This window comes from Watersipora subatra, chromosome 7, assembly GCF_963576615.1.
Source record: "Watersipora subatra chromosome 7, tzWatSuba1.1, whole genome shotgun sequence".
NCBI classification, from domain to species: Eukaryota; Metazoa; Bryozoa; class Gymnolaemata; order Cheilostomatida; family Watersiporidae; genus Watersipora; species Watersipora subatra.
The window spans coordinates 46,526,082-46,546,584 of NC_088714.1; the positions used below are offsets into that span (position 1 = coordinate 46,526,082).

At 36.2% G+C, this 20,503-nt stretch overlaps 2 protein-coding genes across 2 annotated transcripts in view; one reads left to right on the plus strand and one right to left on the minus strand.

Annotated features, from left to right (window-relative positions):
* The window catches only part of LOC137400821 (ubiquitin carboxyl-terminal hydrolase 37-like), an 83,811-nt gene that overhangs the window by 48,055 nt on the left and 15,253 nt on the right, over positions 1-20,503 (minus strand). Inside the window, exons 10-12 of the mRNA XM_068087160.1 lie at positions 17,992-18,120; positions 14,558-14,698; positions 14,082-14,229 (exon numbers count right to left, since the gene is read on the minus strand). Coding sequence (XP_067943261.1) covers positions 14,082-14,229; positions 14,558-14,698; positions 17,992-18,120 — 418 coding nt within the window. The remainder of the gene's footprint in view (positions 1-14,081; positions 14,230-14,557; positions 14,699-17,991; positions 18,121-20,503) is intronic.
* Positions 71-7,634, plus strand: LOC137400122 (collagen alpha-1(X) chain-like). Its single transcript, XM_068086433.1, has 5 exons — positions 71-233; positions 2,926-3,354; positions 4,863-5,107; positions 5,308-5,508; positions 7,269-7,634. Exons 1-5 carry the CDS (start codon positions 113-115, stop codon positions 7,458-7,460), a joined length of 1,188 nt encoding a protein of 395 aa, XP_067942534.1. The 5' UTR covers positions 71-112; the 3' UTR covers positions 7,461-7,634.

Consider the following 20,503-nt stretch of genomic DNA (forward strand, 5'->3'; position numbering starts at 1 on the left):
ATGCACATCTGTAAATAATTCTCACACTGCACATGTACACTAGACTGCATCTACATGACTGCCCGGCCGAGAGACGCAGGCATGTCGGTGACCGTATGATTCACAAGTGAAAATGACAAGGTACTGCTTGTGTCTAGTAGTTGTTTTGCTTGTGTCGGGTTTGAGAGCTGAGCGAGGCATCATCCATACGCAATGCCAGTGTACGTGCCCGATCTACGCGCAACAGTTGCAAGGTGGGTTATAAGTTGTGTATATCATTCATAAGAATAAAGTGTATTTTAGGTATTTTATTAATGGATTATATATATACATAGAGAAAAGAAGAGTTAACCTCCACTGTACTTGCCGTGTTAATACAGAAGAGACCCTACAACATGATATTCCGTTCCGTGAACATTTGCATTATAGGGATTTTACGTTATACGAACAGTAAGATACATGTAGCCTAATCCATTCTAAGATCTTCCCAAACTCACCCCCTTTAGCCCTTCAAAATGAAAAGACTAAACTCAACTTCTTAATTTAGTGACTGTACAGCAACTGTGATATTATTGGTTTGTATTGACAACGTTTCCCTATCTTTCTTATCACTTACACTTGGTTTAAGGTGATAAACCCTAAACCAAGTGTACCAACTCCTACTTCTTGATTACAGTAATTTAACGGAAGGGCAAACCTTAAATGTCAATTTATATAAATTTTTTCAAATTTGCCTTTCACAGCAAGGTCAATGGTGCAAAAAAAAGTTGTATTTGTCTAAACTTCAGTAAAAAAGAAATACAGTGAAACTCGGATAACTCAAACTTCAAGGGACCGAGCAAAAGTGTTCGAATTATCAGAGTGTTCAAGTTATCAGAGCACTGTCACAAGTCCATGTATTTACTTATTTATTAGTAGATACATGAACATATACAAACTATAATATAAATCAAAAGCACAAATGGCTTGTTTCAAATTAAATGCTTCTAATGTAAAGTTTAAAACGTTTTTATCAAAAATTATAGAGATTTTTCTATCACTTGAGATTGGTTTGTTGTTTGAGGTGATGTTAGTGCCAGGACGTTTTTTAGATTGACATTGGCAAAACTTGATCGTTGCTAAAAAGCTCAAAGAAAAGACATATTTTTCTTTTGAGCGTTTTACCCGCGATCAATTTTGCCGATCTTTCTTGAAGTTTATGCAAAGATTACCTTACTTTATCTAGGATTCGTTAAGAGCAACACTCCGAGGCAGTTCAATTAAAAGTTTTACGTTAATTCAACACGGAATCAACGTCGGAAAACTATTCATCACGGGCTAGCCGGGTCACGCACTCAAGGATTTTCGCCACGCAAACACAAAACAAAAACAACATGCTGTTTTTGTTTTGTATGTGCGTGGCGAAAATCCTTGCGCCCGTGACCCGGCTAGCCCGTGCTATTCATCGTAAAGCAGTATAAATCAAATTTCACCAAACCTTTAGAACAGTCGTTGACAAAAATATTTCGCCGATGGAGGTAATAACGACGCTTATGAATTACGAAAAGTTGAGGTTTACCTCTATGGCTTGGAATAAAGTGATTTTCTAAAGCGATAGCAACCGTTTCGGTAGCCGTTGGGCAAAAGACAGTTCGTTATAACAGTGTTGAGTTCGAGTTATATAGAGCCATTTATCATTGCGTGGGAACGGACCAAGCAAATCCAGTCGAGTTAACCATGTGTTCGCTATATCCGAGGGCGAGTTATCCATGTTTCACTGTATATCATAAATACGTCAGATACCCCCACACATCGTTTTCCCAAGTGCGGCAAGTGAGAAAACGATACTTTCAAGGATAACTATGGGACTCTTGTCATCCAAATCGAGTTTGAGAATTTGCACCAACTTGACATTTAATGTTATATAGAATTTCTACGCATTATGATGGAAAAACTTAACATAAATTCTTTACGTTTGGTGAAATTTACATAAAAGGATGTTTAAAGTCATAGAGCTGTTTACTGCACGTTCATATCTTGACATAGAAAGTTAATCTATTCCAAAAATCTCTACATATGTCGCGGTGTAACGTATGTTGTGTGTATGTTGGAGCAAATATTCTCGTAAGAACACACTGTATTTCATGTAATTCATTCCACGTCTTAAAAACCTAATGATGAATACTTCAGGTATTCATATAGAGCATTAAAACAAATGCTCTATATGAAACTTTGTAAAAAAATACTGGCTTGTTCAGTTTGAACCTGCGATGTTTCAAGAGAAGTGAAGACGGTAGCCTAAGGTACTACTCTATCTAGTGTTTGTTTTGTTTGCGTCTATTTTGAAAGCCGAGTTATAAAGGTGGTTGTGTATAAAGAAAATGTGAACTATTTCAATACAACTAGTTTAACTAAAAAGGGGGATGGTACACGCCTACTTTTATGGTATTGAAGAAATTTTAGTAATAACAAAAATAATTGAAGCGTATTTAATTCTACTTATTTTTGAAGTAATAAATTAGTAATACGACATTGCTTATGATAGGCAGCGACAGTGGTATATCATAGACTTAGTTTCCTGAGAATTGCAGATTTAAGGAAATAAGGTTCGATAGCAAAGCAACTACAACTTGTTTTGGATATAAAATTGGTTTTCATGAATAATAACTGTAGTTCCCAAAACAGTTTCTATGATTACCGATTATTATTATTATTTAATTAGACTGAGGAAACATGATCTTTAAACAGTTTCACAAACTTGACTCGAGTGCAATTAAAAGACTCAACCGCCATCAAGGAAACAATATAGAGAGCAATGAAATGATCTAACAATTAAAGGAAGACTTTATTGAATGAATGGCAATGGCCATTGCTCACAATGTACATCCTCGGGACGTGCCTAAAGCTGACCTATGATGATACTCCCTCAAGCATTAAATTCCTCACTGGAATTGATTAATTTTACAGACACAATCAATGGAAAAGCAGAGGAGTCAAGGATTGACCAGTTTCTGCCAGAAGATGACCCAGCTACAACTCCTATAACAACGCAAACATTGGTCACCTCAACTGTATCAATGGGTTCTGGTGAAAATGACATCTATTCTTATGACAATTATAATATTGATGAACTCTTTATGGATGATAAGGAAGATAACACGATTGTGATACCGCGACCTGGTGGATATCCGACAAGTGATGCCGAGAATGCCATGAAGATAAAACCTGAGGAAGCGAGAGCACCAGGACCACCGGTTATGGGTCAAAAAGGAGAAAAGGGAGCGATGGGTTTTCCGGGTCCAGCTGGCCTCAACGGCGACAATGGACTAGATGGAGCTGTGGGAGCAGCAGGTGAACCAGGACAAAAAGGGGAACAAGGACAGCAAGGAATGCCAGGTAGTCAATAATCGGATTTATAGATTGTGCTGAGAATAGTTCTAGCAGAATATATATATCACTATGTTTTTATGACGTGCATGATTCACAAATTTGAGACAATATGCAAGTTAACCCTTTGAACCCTGGCCGTTCTACTCAATGCGTGTCAGTAACCCTGGGCTATTTTTCCAACAATCCTCCAAAGTTTTTTAACTTTTATCAAATATATTTAAATGTGCTCATAATACAATGATATTTGGTAAAACACTAGTAAAATAGTTGGGCAACTGAGAGCAAATCTCATCAAACAGAAACAACCAGTATTTCACAATTATTCAGGCTGAAACTATAAAAGTTGGTACGTTTAAAAAAAACTCAGAAAAACATTTAGAGTAGTATCATATCCATCGAGCACATGCTAATCATAATTTCATAACTCAAAATATAGGCCTACTGGAAAATTATAGTTAGTATAATAAAATTCTTCATTTGCATAAAAATCATCTTATTACCTACCAACGAACGAGTCGTATCGATTTTTTTGCGATTTCGTTCAAATAAAATTCTTTATTATAACGAAGGAAGTAGATCAAGATATTTGAAAACCGTTAAAAATGGAAGTGAAATTTCTGATCTAACATCCTGTGCAAGAATCAATTCGATTGGTTTACGCTGTTACTTAGAAACAGCTTTTGTAAACAGAGCTATGTGAATGCCGGTATTTTGGCCGTTCGGGTTTTTGACACACCCTACGCAATGCCGGAAAACCGGGCGTTAGGGTTCAACGGGTTAACCGCATCATGGAAACGGCATAAATCCGCAAGCTAAGCGAGTTCGGCGATTCGCAAAACTTCATCGAATCCGTCATGCTTGCAAATAATGGAAACAGCACTTGCAAATGATGGGCATTAAAATACCACGCTAGCTATCCAATTTTAAACATTTTCAATACTTACATCGTCCTTTCTCGATCGAGTTTCGTGTGTTTGCGTCACTAACACATGTGTCGCGAACTGCATTGTTAATTATTAACTTATAGCGTACAATTCCTTACCTTTTTTTCAACAAGGCGCCGGAGTCAATACACATCATGCTTATGTCCATAAAAACACTCAATTCGCAAGGTAACACAACTCTAAATCCTCATGATATGCATGATGCACGTCATGAAAACAGTGTATGCCACCTTCTGAGGGAGCAGCCATGGTTCATGGTCAGTAGGTCGGTGTTTTGAGTCGAGTCGCCCGAGGACCACTGGTGTAACACTGTTAGAAAAAGCATTCAACCATAATTACTTCTGCGCTACATCAGTTCAAAGTCTGTAGAACTTGCCCAGAAAAAGAATGTAAAAGGTGGCTTTCTCAAAGGGTATCAGACACTAACTATAAACTGTAAACAATATGCAAGTTTTACAGCCAACGTCTCATCTCCAAAAAGCATAGTAAAAGATAGCGAGTCAACCAAATGTCATTAGTACCTCGATTGTGAACGGTAAAGGTTTTCTATACACCTTGGAAACTTTGCAGGGCTGAAGGGAGAACAGGGAAAGCGGGGGTTTGCTGGAACTATGGGACTGCAGGGGTATAGGGGGCCACCCGGACCAATGGGAGAGCCTGGTAGGCAAGGACCAAGAGGCAACGATGGGGCTCGAGGTCTGCGAGGTGAGCAAGGTCAACCTGGCAGACGAGGAACCCCCGGAAAACCTGGCATCAAGGGTGAGATCGGCGAACCAGGAATTCCTGGAAAAGACTTACGTACAGATTCAACGCAGGTATTTATTGTAATTATATTTTTGAAATCAATTTTCAAGTTCCTCAGCTTCATACGATGAGAACAGATCTGTTCAAAACTGAATGTTTGGTGTCCGATTTCATTCTCTACAGATGTTATAATAATATTTCTCTACCTTGCAGCGACTATGTTGCAGAAAAATAATTAATGTGTATGCATCAATAAATCTATCCACTTCAGGTATCATTCTTGGCCCGGCTGTTAGACCACTTTGGACCATCAGTCGAAACGACACACATAATATTTTCTCGGATTGATTTAAATCTGGGTGATGGATATGAGCCAGCTAGTGGTGCTTTTAATGTCCCAGCAGATGGAGTCTATGTTTTTCACCTGGAGGCCATGGCAATGGCAGACCACATAGCGTGGCTTGCTATAAAGGTGAGCACCCCTTATTAGCTGTACTAGAATACTTTCATTGTTATAAGGGAGAGGAGGATGCGCCAACCAGAGATTCCTGCGTCACTAATTAGGAAAAACTCGTGTGGTATGGGCCACTATTAAATTATAAGACTGTTGCTTCTAGAACTATCTTCATCAAAAAACCTAGACATCGCAGGCTGACATGCCTTAGCTTTGTAGCTAATGTAAATTGTTGTTTTTATTATTTCTAGCAATTACAAAAACTCTAGTCTCTTGAACATGGATTCAAATGACAATTGGTATAGTTTGCGATCCCACACTTGAGTGATACATGTAAAACGGTCACCCTCTCTAAATTAATAGTCATGCTGTTTGGTTTTACCCAGAAAAACACACCTCATTAATCTACTAGCCTATATAATGGCTCTCACAATCACACATCTAATCATTTTACCAATCGAGTTTTATTGGAAGTTCACTTCTCTCTGAAGATAGAAATTTATTGTCTCAAGGCATATTTAACTGTAACTAATTATCATTTTAAGAGATACTATTACAAAAATGCGCCAGTACAGGATGTATGACATACAAACATTGCTAACCGCACAGTTGTAAGCTATGCGGTTGCTTTTCATCTAAAACAAAGTAGAGGAAAAATAAGGGCTATTGGGCAGCCTCTTTCTAGGGAATGACCTAGATAAGGGATTCTTCATAAGTAGACTAGTCCGGCATCATTATTTTTAAAGTTTTCAGATGCTTTTTGAAAGAGGTTTTTATTGTGCAAATTTTTATTGTTTATATAATTATATATGAACAAAGAGAAGAAAACTCCATCTGATAACTTTGTGAGTATAAAGCCTATAAGTTTAAAATGTCAACTTGACTAAGAACAGGAATGCAAGACGAGACAAGTTGAAGAAATCAAATCTCCGTTTCAGTAATGTTATGCACGCAAGCCAATAACTTTTTATTGGCTTTAGTAACCATTAACAAAATGATGTTTATCATTACATACCAGAATATGCAATGAGGAATCAAAAATTATTTGAGTGAGTTGAACAAAATTGTTTTAAAAGTTGGTAATCTAATACTATTGTGGAGGAGTCGAGATTATGAACTTCACGTAGTAGTGACAGAAAGTTCATAAACTGAAAGATACGATGGCGGATGCTGGTATCATGAAATATATCTAAGCAAATGAAAATTTGCTAATAGCGAACATAGAAACTCTAACGACCATGACAGATAGCTATTTATGCCAGAATGGCTAGAGTAGATTAATCAAGTAATAATTTACTCTGGTATCTCTCACGGACATGTTTAACACAACAGGTACCGTACTTTTCGGACTATTAGCTGCTACTTTTTTCTGATGATTTGAGCCATGCGGCTTATATAAGGGTGCGGCTATTCTGTGGCTTTTTCTTTCACCGCTAGAGTGCATTAACCAGAATCTCCGGTTAGTGCGCCTCTAGCGGTGAAAAAAAAAATGAAACAATGCTTGACGGTCCTGTTCCATTAGGCACTAGGTTAAAAAGCGTCGGTTAAGATGAAACAGTGCCTAGCTGCACTGTTCCGTTTTAAACAGCAAAGTTGCTGCCGTGTTAAAAAGCACCGTCCTGAGTTCTGCAGCCTATACAAAGATGCAGCCTATGTATTGTTTTATTATCATTTTTTGGAAAATAAAGCAGATGCGACTTTATATAGTGGTGCGGTTTATAGTCCGAAAAGTATGGTAATTACATTGGTATCTCTCACGAACATGTTTAACACAACAGGTAAATGGAGACCCAGTGGCATACGCTTGGGCGAATGGATACACATCAGCGACAGAGCAGATGGGAACAGCGATGACCATACAGCAGCTGCGAAGGGGAGATATAGTCAATATTATACAGAAGGCCTCGAGCAACCCTCCCAACTATCTTTATGCTCATTATACTTTATTCTCAGGCTACAAAATTGGCTAAAAGGTTTCCTTTTGCCTATTTGTCGAACCGAGATAAAAAAGGATCTCTTATCTCTAGTAACATGGCGAAATGTCATGATGAACAAGTATTTTCAGTTTTTTTGCATTGCTTAGACATTGCATGACAACATATATTTTTTAATGAAGGATTACTAAAATAAAAGCGAGTCATTCTATGAAATTATCAAAACCATTGACACATTTCACACACGAACACACACCATGTGTAAAATGACGTTGTTGTTTTAACGATATTAGATTGCAAAGGTTCAGATTATGAATTATGTATGGAATGTTTGCAGTCAGCAGAGTCAACACTTGCAAACAAGCTGATGCCTGGTTTACAGGGTTAGAGAGTGCGACCGATCTCTTCAAGGCTCTCATGATTATCTCATTATTTTTTCCGGTCAACTCTAGAGCATAACGATCTGCTGCGTGCGTATTACATTGTATAACGTTACATGTATGCAGTCCTGTTAGCACACATTATGCTAGTGTTAATTAGTGAGTGGAATGAAAGGGTGATATAGTATCATTAGGTGCTAAGATGGCCAGAACAATGAGCATGTTTTTAGGTGGCCTATTCAAATGGGTGCACTGGCCTGATAGAAGTTTATGATATTATATTGATTTAATTATTAGGGGGCCAGTTTAAATTGTCTGAACCCAATAAGGGCTCGCTAGAAACTACAACCAAAACAGCTTCAGTCTTTGATAATGTTAATTATTTGTTTGCAAAAAATTACCAGAAACCATGTGCAGACAGGCTGATAGTCATGTACCTGAGCGTGGTAAAGACCTAAATGTAATATGGTAAGTCAGCACCATATTGTTGAAACACAATTTATATTTAATACTGTGAACATGAACACAATTTAATAAATTTTATGATAATAAACTTATGACACCATACAGAAAAGTGGTAACAGGTTTGCAGAGGTAGATTCTAGTTGCCATATAAACACCAACATGATTTGTTTGCTTTCATTGTTCAAATAAACTTAATACGACATTTTTGCCAGCTTCAAAAATATACAGAAAAAGCTGGTTTTATAGTCTACAGAGTAGAATTTCGGTAAAGTATTTGGTAACATTTCGATTATTTTGCAAGCTGATGCAGACATAGCATTACTATGGCACGTTGGTCAAGGTTTCTTGTTGAAAGTGAAGACTGGTTCACACTAAATGGCTGTATCTTGGCATTGATGATAACAATGTTCACACCATCACAAACCTATCCACATTTGCATCCCGAATTGCTCTGTGACGGAGTGTTCTCATTTCTCTTTTTACATTTGCGGGAAGAAACCTCTTTGTTTTCGCGACCTCGAATCAAAAACTAGTCCCGCAGCGACTATCATAAACGGATATGAACAAATCACTCTATCAGCGACCGCGAATTACTATCGCCAAACTGGTTCACATTTGAAAGGCAGTCGTCGGTGCTCGGCAAAATATTGGGAAAGTTTGACAGCTGCAAACTTTCCCGACGTGTCCGCGATGCTTCGTCGAGGCCATCGGTTCACAGATCACATAATCGACAATGAACGCCAAAAGGAAAACTAACGGCGATATAGTGTGAACCAGTCTTAAGGGAACTAAAATTCATCACCTTAGTCAGGTTTTACCTCCAGCTCTAAAGGAAATCCAATTTTAAAAGCAACCAACATACAAAACCAGCTAAGCACGGACCGTAGCCAATCACGCTGTGGCTGGTGACAGCTGCATTTGATAATCACTGTTTCCATAAAGTGGTTAATCCGCGAGTTTACATCATCCGCAAGATGCAAACTCTGACAAAAGCCAAAGCCCAGCGAGTTTTGGAGTTTGGTTATTCGCAATTTTTTATCAAATGTTTCATGTTTGCAGAAGATGGACAAAGCACTTGCGAATGATGTGCACAAGAATGGCGCGCAAACTGTTCCTCTTCAAACATTTCCACAATTCAACTATTCCAATTTTGAAACGTGCTGCTAAGCGAGACAGGAGTGCGCCGCAATGACCTCTGACGTATAATTTTATATATTTTTCAACAAAGCGTTAATCCGCTTTTTAAAAACTGTTAACCGGCAACATGCGAATATTCCTTAAAAAGCTTATCGCACGGTGAGACAATATGCGCACAATTCCAGATCTGCATCGTCCGCGCAATGAAAACATAGTAACTGAGCAACTAAGGAAGGCATCAGCCTTATTACTGCCAAATTAACTACAAATACTGACCGATCGTAACCCCATCATGGTCATTAAAGATGAACTTGCACCAAATTTTAGTAGATTTCGTCAGAAATTATCGGTATTTTTCTATCATTTGCAATTGTTTTAATGTTTGAGGTGATCTGACTAAAATGTTTCAAGATTAAGGTCGACCACACTTGATCACGGCTAAACCCTCGAAAGTGAAATGCTTGTGAAATCTTGTCACTAGTTGCTATCGTCGCTACAGTTAATATCGGCTAATGTGTAGAAGCTGCAGCGTTGCGTGTCTCTATTCTGTCAATTTTTTTGCAATTGTAGATGTCATAACGGCACTTTCACTTGATCTGAGCATTTTGACCAAGTCTTATCAATTTTAATCTTGAAACATCCTAACAATCAAATCACCCCAACATCAAAAGATCGCAAATGATTGAAAAATACTGATACTTTCTAATAAAATCTACAAAAATGTTATGTATGTTCATATTTAACAAGAAACTGCTCTATGATGCCCATTGGAGCAGTCCCTAGCTAGTATGTACTGACTGTAGCCAGGCAGGTGAACAAGGGTTGTTGTTTAGAATACCTCCTTCCGTATGTCAACATATGCGCTGACTCTAGTCTACATAGATATGTTGATTTAAGTTAATGACATGGGAAGATACTAATGAGAGCTAATTGATTCCATGTCACTGCAATCACCAGTAATCTGATGATCATATCGCTAATGGATAGCATTCAACTTAAAAGTAGCTGAGTTTATTTTCACTGTAGATAGTTTTAGGGCTACTTATACATGTATGTAGGAAGTCAGACAGAGTGCAACCAGACTTTAAACTTTGTTCAAATCAAAGCAACAAGATTTTGATTATTATAACACCAGTAACCATATGGGTGACACGAAGACTTCCCAAAATGGCCACGCTAATATTTTAGGAGTTATATCTCCTGTCTTTTACATAAACAGCGGGTTTATTGACCGCTCATCGAAATATACCACGTCACGATTTTATTTGTTGTTCTCAACTACTGATAATATATCTATAAATCATCTAACAATTTTATCCTTTTTCCTTTCAAGGGTTTCTTGCGAGGCATTTATCGGCAAGAAAATTCTCGGCAAATGAGATTTATACCAAGAAAGTTCCCATAGATATATTCACGTGCTTTTGCGCAGTTTGCCAAAACAAGAGCTTCATAGACACATACAGGACAATTTACAGAATCGGTAAAACCATATTCAACAACCATAAATCCTCATTTACCATAGCTGGCGAGAAACCTAACAGAAGCCAGCAAACACATAGAAAAAAAACTCGTAGTTTGACATAAAATGCAAATTCTAAAAAAATGTAAATCATATTCCGGTTACTCTAAAAGATGCAACCTACGTACACATACATTAAAAATTTATTATAATTTACAAACGGGAGTTGTGCTCTCTAAACAAAAGAACTGAACTAACTTAGATTAAGGATTCCCAGAATTAACTGCTGAGTCATAATAAATAACCAATTACGTGTGCACATAAAACAATGACATCATAAGAGTAGCCTCCGTCCAGCGCCTGATTAAAAATTGTGATGCGAGTACATTTTCATAAAATGTATTAATTCTAAATATAGATACATATCTATATTTACTAGGTGAACACCCTGCATCGCACGGATGATACACCGGTGAACACCCGGTATCGTTTGTATAATAAAAAAAGTTTTTGCATAGAAAAATTTATCTTTAATCAAAATTAAGCTAATATTTTAATTACTATAACTTTTATGATAATTTATAGTTTATTATAATTTATCAACTATAAAATTACAATTTTATTATAATTTACAATTTAATTACTATAATATGTTGTTAGTATAATAAGAACTGTGTCTGTCCAGAGCCAGCTAAGAGAATTGCGAACAAAGATTGCACCTCACAGAAATCGAACCCATATATTTGGATGGGCGGATATGAAGCCAAGCGCTATTACTAAACCATGCAGCCACCTTGCAACTGATAAAAATAATTGAAGCATGCCAGCGACTATAAACGTGTAAGCGTATGCCTGGACATCTATGCCTGGTCTTTCAAGGTACATATTTAAAAAAATTGCTATTAACTCGACATACGACGACAGACACTTACATGTAGTTATATATACATACGCTACTGAATGCCCGGCATTGCTCGGGTAATAAGAGTTTTTGCGTAGAAAATTAATTTTTATCTAACATATAACAACAGTTACCATTCCAATTCTCAAACTTCAAATCATGAGAAAAGTGTTTTGTGAAGTTTAAATAAATTAAGAGAAAAAATAAAACAACTGTAGAGGTTTTCAAACTTTGACAAAAACTGTAACTTTCGGACTTCACATCATGAGGAAAATGTTTTGTGTGGGTTAAATAAATTAAGAAACAAAATAAAACAACTACAAAAGTGTTTAAATGTGAATGTGACATAATTAGCAATTAATAGCTAAATTAAGTCTGTTTTGCTACAATGATTACTATTTAATATGATTCGGTAATGATACAATTATTACGAACTGACAAATAAAAACAAAATAAAAGTCCTGAATACGTTGAATTAATAATAACAATGAAAATATATTAGCTAGTTTAAATTGCTTCATTTTTCATCCAACCAATCATCTGCATAGAGAAGACAAATCTTTATTGCATATTTGAATCTTATTGATGTCTATACATACTCAATTCAAAATAATAGACAATTGCTCAGGTGGTGCGCTGAACATACCAGTTTCAAATTTTGATGATGTCATCAATTGCATATCAGAGTTTAATATTTATCTTTATGATATGTAATAAGCTTCATGGTGACAGATTTATTTTATAAAAAACATTTCGAAGTGCATGTGTATATATAAAAAGCTTCTGTTCCAGCAGAAGCTATCCATCAAAACTCTCAATACAACGATACTGGTACCTCTCGTTACTGGTACAAATGTAAAAATGAGATATCATACTGTCTTTGTCTGGTACTTTGTCTGACCAAAAGGAGTGAGAATGTAGAGGCTATTCCTACTCGAAATAATAAAATTGTCCACGCGCAAAGTATTAGCCTTTAACGATTTAGCAATTGAACCTTACGCAAAACCAGAAATAAAAGTTCACGAATAGGACGTTGTGTTTCATAGTTTCAATTAATACGCCATTTAGCGTGTGGAATCGGGAAAAGGGTGTATGCAGTATATAGTAAGACCTATGAATTGTAACATCCTTCGTAGACTCGCGGTTAGGCAATTGGATTACAAACCTGCGGCTGCAATCTTCAAGAGTTCAAATTCAGCGGGATGCGAGATTTTAACTCCAAGATTTTAATAGTTACAGTCGGACATACTTAGAGATTTATATACATGTATATATATAACTATGTCTGCCGACGTATGTTGTGTGTATATTAGTGCTGGACACAGGTAATAAAGCTTGTTGAACTCGAAAGTTTATTTTCTCTTGAGTAATAACAATTTTGAGCATTTCGATCTTGCGAGTTCGAGTTTTGGTACACGAATCCGCCGAGTAGAGTGGACAAAAACTCGGTCTATTGCACCCTGCGCTCTAAACACTGTTATACAACCCACCTGTTAATGCTGCGAGCACGAATATCGGTCGATAGGAAATAGTAAAAAATAATAAATAAATTGAATAGAATTATAATTACATTGTAAACTTTAAGATGTCTGATTTTTAGGAATTTTAGACATAAAACCCGTATCAACAAACCCGATACCCGAAATACCCATTGGCTAAGAAGTACTCGTGCCAAGCACTACCAGCTACCCCATACTCGAAAACCTCGGACAGAAATGGCGAGTCTAAACTAATTGGCCAAGGAGTACTTGCGCCCAACACTAGTGTATATACCTACGCACTTACTCTATATATATATATATTAATCTCAAGGTCTTCATGGTGTGCGTACGTCCTGCAGTATTGATTAAAATTTAGCTATGAAACATCCCATTACGCTGGGTTAGAACTTCAAACCACCAGTTTACCTTGCAACAATGTAGCCTATTAAGCTACAAGGGATGCAATGAATTCATTGGTCAGATCGTCATTACATCAGTTAAAATACGCATAGCGACCCTGTATTACGCGCATCGTCACTAAAGCTTGCTCTTACGGCTTTTATTAGTAAGTTTAGCAATACGGATACTAGCTTACTCAAATTAGCCAATGTCAACTACATTACCCGCCACTGTTTATAAGATGTTTTGTATTAATCATGCAGCTCCAGGAATTCAACTAGTATACGTATATATACAAATATGAATATATACATGTATATACATAAAATCATAACAGAATTGTAACGAAATGAGGTAGTGACAGGCGCTAATGAGCAAAGATTATCCAGTCATCGCCTGCAATAGAGGGCATTTTACTAACAAAAAATGACTTACCTTTACAACTGGGAGTAATGGAGGAACAGATGATGACTTCTGATAGGGAGATTTGTTTTCAACAGACGATGTTCGAGGCTGGCTATGCTTTACAGCGCTTGACTGGGTGTTTAGGTGTGATTTTTCCACATCAGGTGAAGATAACTTCCTATGATTAAAAGTGAATGATATGAACCAGTGTAGGGTGAACGCACTAAAAATTCAGCGATATTTCTGTTTCTGCAGTCCTCTGTAACAGTAAGAAACTCACCATAAAATACCATAAGGTATGGCAAAACTTCTTTAGGAATTATCCCCCTCCACAGTATCAATATGACCGCAACAACTTCTGGTATAAAAATTACGCTCAACTCAGCAGTCATACAACAAAAGCTAAGCTAATCAAACATGTACAAAACATACAATACTTGGAGTTATCTACCCACTGAAGATCTCAGTATCACACTAGTATCAAAACTACATAATACGGGACTCACACAGGTATGGTGGGTGTAGATGCAGGATAGACATCATCGGAACAGTGGCTGGCCAAGCTGAGGTACTTATTAATAGCTAGCCTGTGTTCAATCTTTTTAGAGAACCCCATTGCGTACCTCTTCACGACGACAACAAGAACTCTGCAATACCAGTTGATCTTGTTTACGCATTTTCTTTGGTACACTAACGCCTGACCAATCAGAGAACGCTACATTTAATCATCATAAAACTGTATTGTTGATACATCTATCTCTTGTGGCATGAACAGTAAAACTAAACTCTATAAGGAAATTCTCCCAAAATATGATTCGCATAGGGTTGGTTGTGTATAGATAGGTTTATAGATATATATATAGATAAATATTTTTATATAGGATAACCAACTACTTATACACACACGCACACACATATAAATACACTAGCTGTGCTACCCGGCGTTGCCTGAGTAATAAAAAAGTCTTTGGACAGAAAATTTATTTGTATTTAACATAAACATTTACTATTCTAACTTTCAAACTACATATCATGAGAAAATCAGTGTTTGATGTAGTTGAAATAAATTAAGAGAGAAAATGAAAAGAACTGTAAAGGTTTTCAAACTTTGTTAAACAACTGTAACTTTCAAGATGATTTTGTGCAGGACAACTAATTTAACAACAAATAAAACAACTGTAAAGGTTTTCAAACAACTGTAAGTTTAAAATTTCATAACTTGAAAGAAACGTTCAGTTGAAATAAATTAGAACGGAAAATAAAAAGGTAAAGGTGTTTAAATATAAATGTGAAATCATTAGAAAGTAATGGCTAAATACAGTCTATTTCGATACGATTCCAATCAAAGATTACTTGGTATACAATTATATGATTTCAGTTCGTTTCAGTGTTGGCATGCAAAAATTAGCATGAAATGTGAAAATTGGCATGCGAAAATATCGTAGGCTATAGGCATACATAGAGTGGTATAGAAACCCGTAGTCATTATCCAATGCAATCACCTTATGGTACAAATTACCATCATTAAAAATAGTACCAAAATACTATGTTAAAGGTTGACTTGCAACAAAATTCACATTACAGTTATTTGATATCAAAAGATTCACCATGTCTTACTCTGTTGTGTTGTAGGTGCCAAATATGTGGAAATGTGATTACAAGCTCTTAAAAGCTCAAAAACGAACAGTTAATCGCAGCCACACGAGACCGCCATAGTTTGGATTCTCTTTCCAAAACGGCTCAAATGGAACGTAGTTGTTACAGGATGGTTTCTGTTTACACTTTCATGCAACCTTATTCGTCGAAATATTTTCACAAATATATTTCACGCATTCAATAAAACCATGTCTATTGTCTCTGTTTTATCATCATTGTAATGCTGTCACTTTTAGCGGTGATATCTTATAACTTACCGTAAAAATTTGTTAAACTTTTTAACCTTAGCTCGAAGGAGTGCATATCATTGTCTAATAATCATGACGAGCCTGTTGGTCACCTGTGATAATCGAAAAGTGCTGCAAAAATTATTTTCTTAGTATTGGGTCACATGATCAGATAACGACTTGACGATTAGTTCAAGCCGAAACAAAACTTTAAAGTGGCGAGCATCTATATTTGATACGGGGTCTTCGGTAAAACCCGAAGTGTTTGTCATAAACTAGTGCTATGATAAGTTTATATTGAGCTTTTTATTGGCCTTTCAATTCACAAGAGAACATCAAGACAATACAAGACAACCAAACTATCATGACTACGTCAGAGAAATAAAGAGATTCCCATCTACGGCGGCTTTTCATTTTAGAGCTTTTATGAGCCTGTAATCACATTCCCACATATTTTGAACCTACAACACAGCAGAGTAAGACATGGTGAATCTTTTGATACCAAATAAACTGTTATGTGAATTTTGTTGCAAGTCAACATTTAACCATGGTAGTAACTATAGGTACCTACAATGACTTTAGTGCATTTTCTGGTTATGATCTCCAAGACAAAACATTACAATGTACTACCATGAGAGTTCTTACATTTGAAACAGACGTGCAACCTAAACGCTGAATTTAACTTAAGTGAATATAATTTACTAAACACATACACATACTTGAAGGAAGTTTTAGTATGTATTTTAGTAAACTTCAAACTGAAATTTTATCATTTACGTTAGTGAATCGTGTTTATTATAGCGGATACCGGATATACTGGATACGTATAACTCGCCATAGCGAGTTCAGTGACGTGCATTTTTTAATAACGTATATAATCGGTAAACTAATCGCCAAACTTCAAGTTCGAGATGATTTATTGTTGATTTTGTGGGCCGAAGAAATTAGCCCTAACAAAAAAAAAAGATGCATACAGTTAGGTCCCAAAATATTTTAATATATTTGTCTCCGTGAGAAGAATTGGCCTTGACCCCAGATATAGTACTTGAACCTTATGAAAAATATTTCTTAACAGGGGCATCATAATACATGGCCGCATTGGTAAAATAATCAGCGTGCGCTATAGCTATAACTATAGCTGGACGCACCTACACACCAAACACTTAGAAATGTATAGATATAGAAACTAAATATATATATAATCTCTATTACATCATAAAATATAATTATAATTATTCAACATATAATAATCATAATAATATTTTATTATAATTTTTATTACATTGTATAATATATAATATATATATTTATTACATAGTTTAATGATATATAAAAATTATTATAATACTATATTATGTAACTTCTAGTGTATTATATAATATTGTATATTTAAGATGTATATTATATATATTAAGTAGTATCAAATACTTATGTATATTGTATATGTAGATAGTTATCCTATGTTTATGTTCAAAAGTATTTCTATGACTAAACATGAATAAGGGAAAGTTTGAATTCAAAGCTATAAAAGAACTAATATATAATAATAATAATAAATTGAGTAGTTGTTTCGACTGAAATTTATCTGGAAAGTCTAGTTCTTCCTAGTAAAAAATCTGTTTCGCGGCGTCACTAGTCGGTGTATTTGTTTGAAACAGATTTGTGTCTAATTTGTGCTTTTGCCACATTTCCGGTCGCATATATAGAAAAGTTTTACTTGTACATGTGGACAAAGATATATCTACATTCGGGTAAATAGCAATGCATACACTGAAGTGCAATAATAAACATACAGTAACAATTGCATAAAGTAGTTTTGCAGTGAAATAATTATATAAGAAACCATGGTGTGTATCTACCAACATTACGTGACGTAGCATGCAACGAAAGTTTTTTTTATCGCAAATAGCAGCATTTAATCAAATAACGAAACAGCACTACTGCATTATAGTAAAGTATTATATGATTATATTATAGTATTAAATTGATATATCTTGGAATTGTGAAGAATTCCTATGCTCAATAGAATAAGTTGTAAGTAGACAAAGCAGAAATACCTTGGAACTTTCTTGAAGGAGAGGTTAGACCGAAATGTCGGACTGCCGCACATATCACAGAGGTATTCTATTAGCTCCGACTCAAAGTAGGCATCCACAGCATCCTGAATGTTCGCATTGATTCTTCTCCTTGCAATCAAATCACACAGATTAGTTTCACTAAGAAACACACTACACTACTATTATCATTTTGATTATTATTTGCAGTGAAAATAGTGGACAGGAGCCATTGAACCAAGTGAAATAGCAGTAGACGTTTGCTAATAGCAGTTTACTCTGCATGTACACAACCACTAAGGATCTTGACGCTTGTACAAAGGTGCTCGCTGTTGTCCATTCATTGCCTTATCAGTTTGTATGTTTATGTCTCCGTTAGATATTTACTATCACTAAGGAGACAAGGGAAGGTTAAGAAAAGGTCATTAAAAATGTCTTGTAGCAGGTCCTTTTATTCTTGACAGCAATTAAATTGCAAATACATAGACCCCGCCATACAGTAGACCTCGTCATACGACATTAATACAGTAGACCCCGCCATACGACATCAATACAATAGACACCCGCAATACAGTAAACCTCACCATACGACATTAATATAGTAAACCTCACCATACGACATTAATACAGTAGACCCCGCCATACGACATTAATACAGTAGAGCCCCGCAATACAGTAGACCTCACCATACGACATTAATACAGTAGACCCCGCCATACGATATTAATACAGTAGACCTCCGCCACACGACATTAATTTGTTCCGATGGTGGCATTGTAAGGTGAAAGTGTCATATAGATATATCGTATCTTTTTCAGGCCTTCTGGGAGTAATTTCGACAATTGGCATATCGGCATCTTTGTTATTCCGACGTACGCAGCTCAACGCTCTTAAAAGTCTAAGTTTGAGAGACATTTGTGTTTAGGTTGTATGGCGAAAAGATATCATATAGAGGGGACAAAAAACAGTGTGTTCTCCATCGTCAGGCAAAAAAAACCATAAAACGAGAACATCGTAGCCCGCGGGTGCACCGCAAATATTACGGTCAACTGATGGCGCATTTGAAAGTTTGAATTAACATTCTGTCTGTTTTAACATTCTGAATGTTTAAAATGGACTTGTAGAATTCCTATTTAGGCCTATGACAATAACCTGCAGGCAGCTTTATACTTTCTCTGTGTCACTGAGTATTTATGACATCTTCGAGCAGGTGCAAAATATTGACAACTTTAATATAGTTGAGACGGATTCAGGTATACCTTAATAAAAAAGATGGGATCCGGAAAACCTCAAGGTTTATCATTAAAAACATCACATTTGAAAAGAAAACATTTCGCTAAGCAAATAGATGTAAGAGAAATGCCTTTGAAATTGATGCCTATAGACTTTAGAAAACTAGGACGTGTATATATATATACACGTGTATATACAGTAATCACTCTTACCTTGTGGGGGGTTATGTTTCAAGCCCACAAGCTAAATGGGAATTTCCATAAAATACATACTTTTTTCAAGTACAAGCTATAATCTATATATATAAATTTCAAAGTTTGTTGTTCGTCTGTCTGGCAGTAGCGATTAAAATCTAGCAATCAAAAATCCGTTTTGCATAAGACTTGATCTTGGAACCTCCCGTTCACATGGCATCAATCCAACTATTAAGCTACACAACATGCAATGGATTCCTTGGGCGATATGAGTCATTATCCAGGTTAAAATCTGGGACTCTGCATTACGTGCAACACCATTAAAGCTTGCTCTCACGGCTCTTACTGGTGTTTAGGAATACGGATCCTAGCTTAGTCAAATTGGTAAATGGCAACTACACTACTTGCTACTGTTTATAAGCTTTTTTTAATACCAATGCAACGCCAAGCATTCGGCTAGCGTTAAATGAAAATCAATTTTTTGAGCAAGGACTTATTTTATTACCAAGGCAAGGCCAGGCATTCATCTAGTCTTTACTATAATAGAGCTGTGTCCGTCCATCATGGCCGTTAAGAGCGTTGGGAAAGAATTGCACTGCACGAGAATTAAATCTGAATATTCGGGTTTGGGGTTTGAAACCAAGTGCACTACCGTTAAACCACACAGCCACCTTATGAAATAATTGCTCTAATAGTCATTACACTCGTGACCTCTCACGGCGCGAGGGGAGTGCAAGCGTGCATAGTTTAACCAATCGCTATTACCTGGGCATAAGATGACAGACACTTGAATATGTATAATAAAAACAGCGCAATAATGATAGTAGTGTGCTCTCGAGTTATGATATCCCTATTGTAGGATTTTGTCGCCTTAGGAAATGGAACAAGATGGTTTTTATCCTCGCCATACGAATCTTATTTTGCCACATGAACTTCACATAAGTTTCGCTCAATATTCAAATTTGGCAGACGAATTGCTTTTTACATCAAAATAACAAAGATGCCGATATGCTGTTCGCCAAAAACCTTCTCACAACAACTGAAAGAGATACGATGACCGAGTTATCTCAGTTCAGCATTCCTCGTGT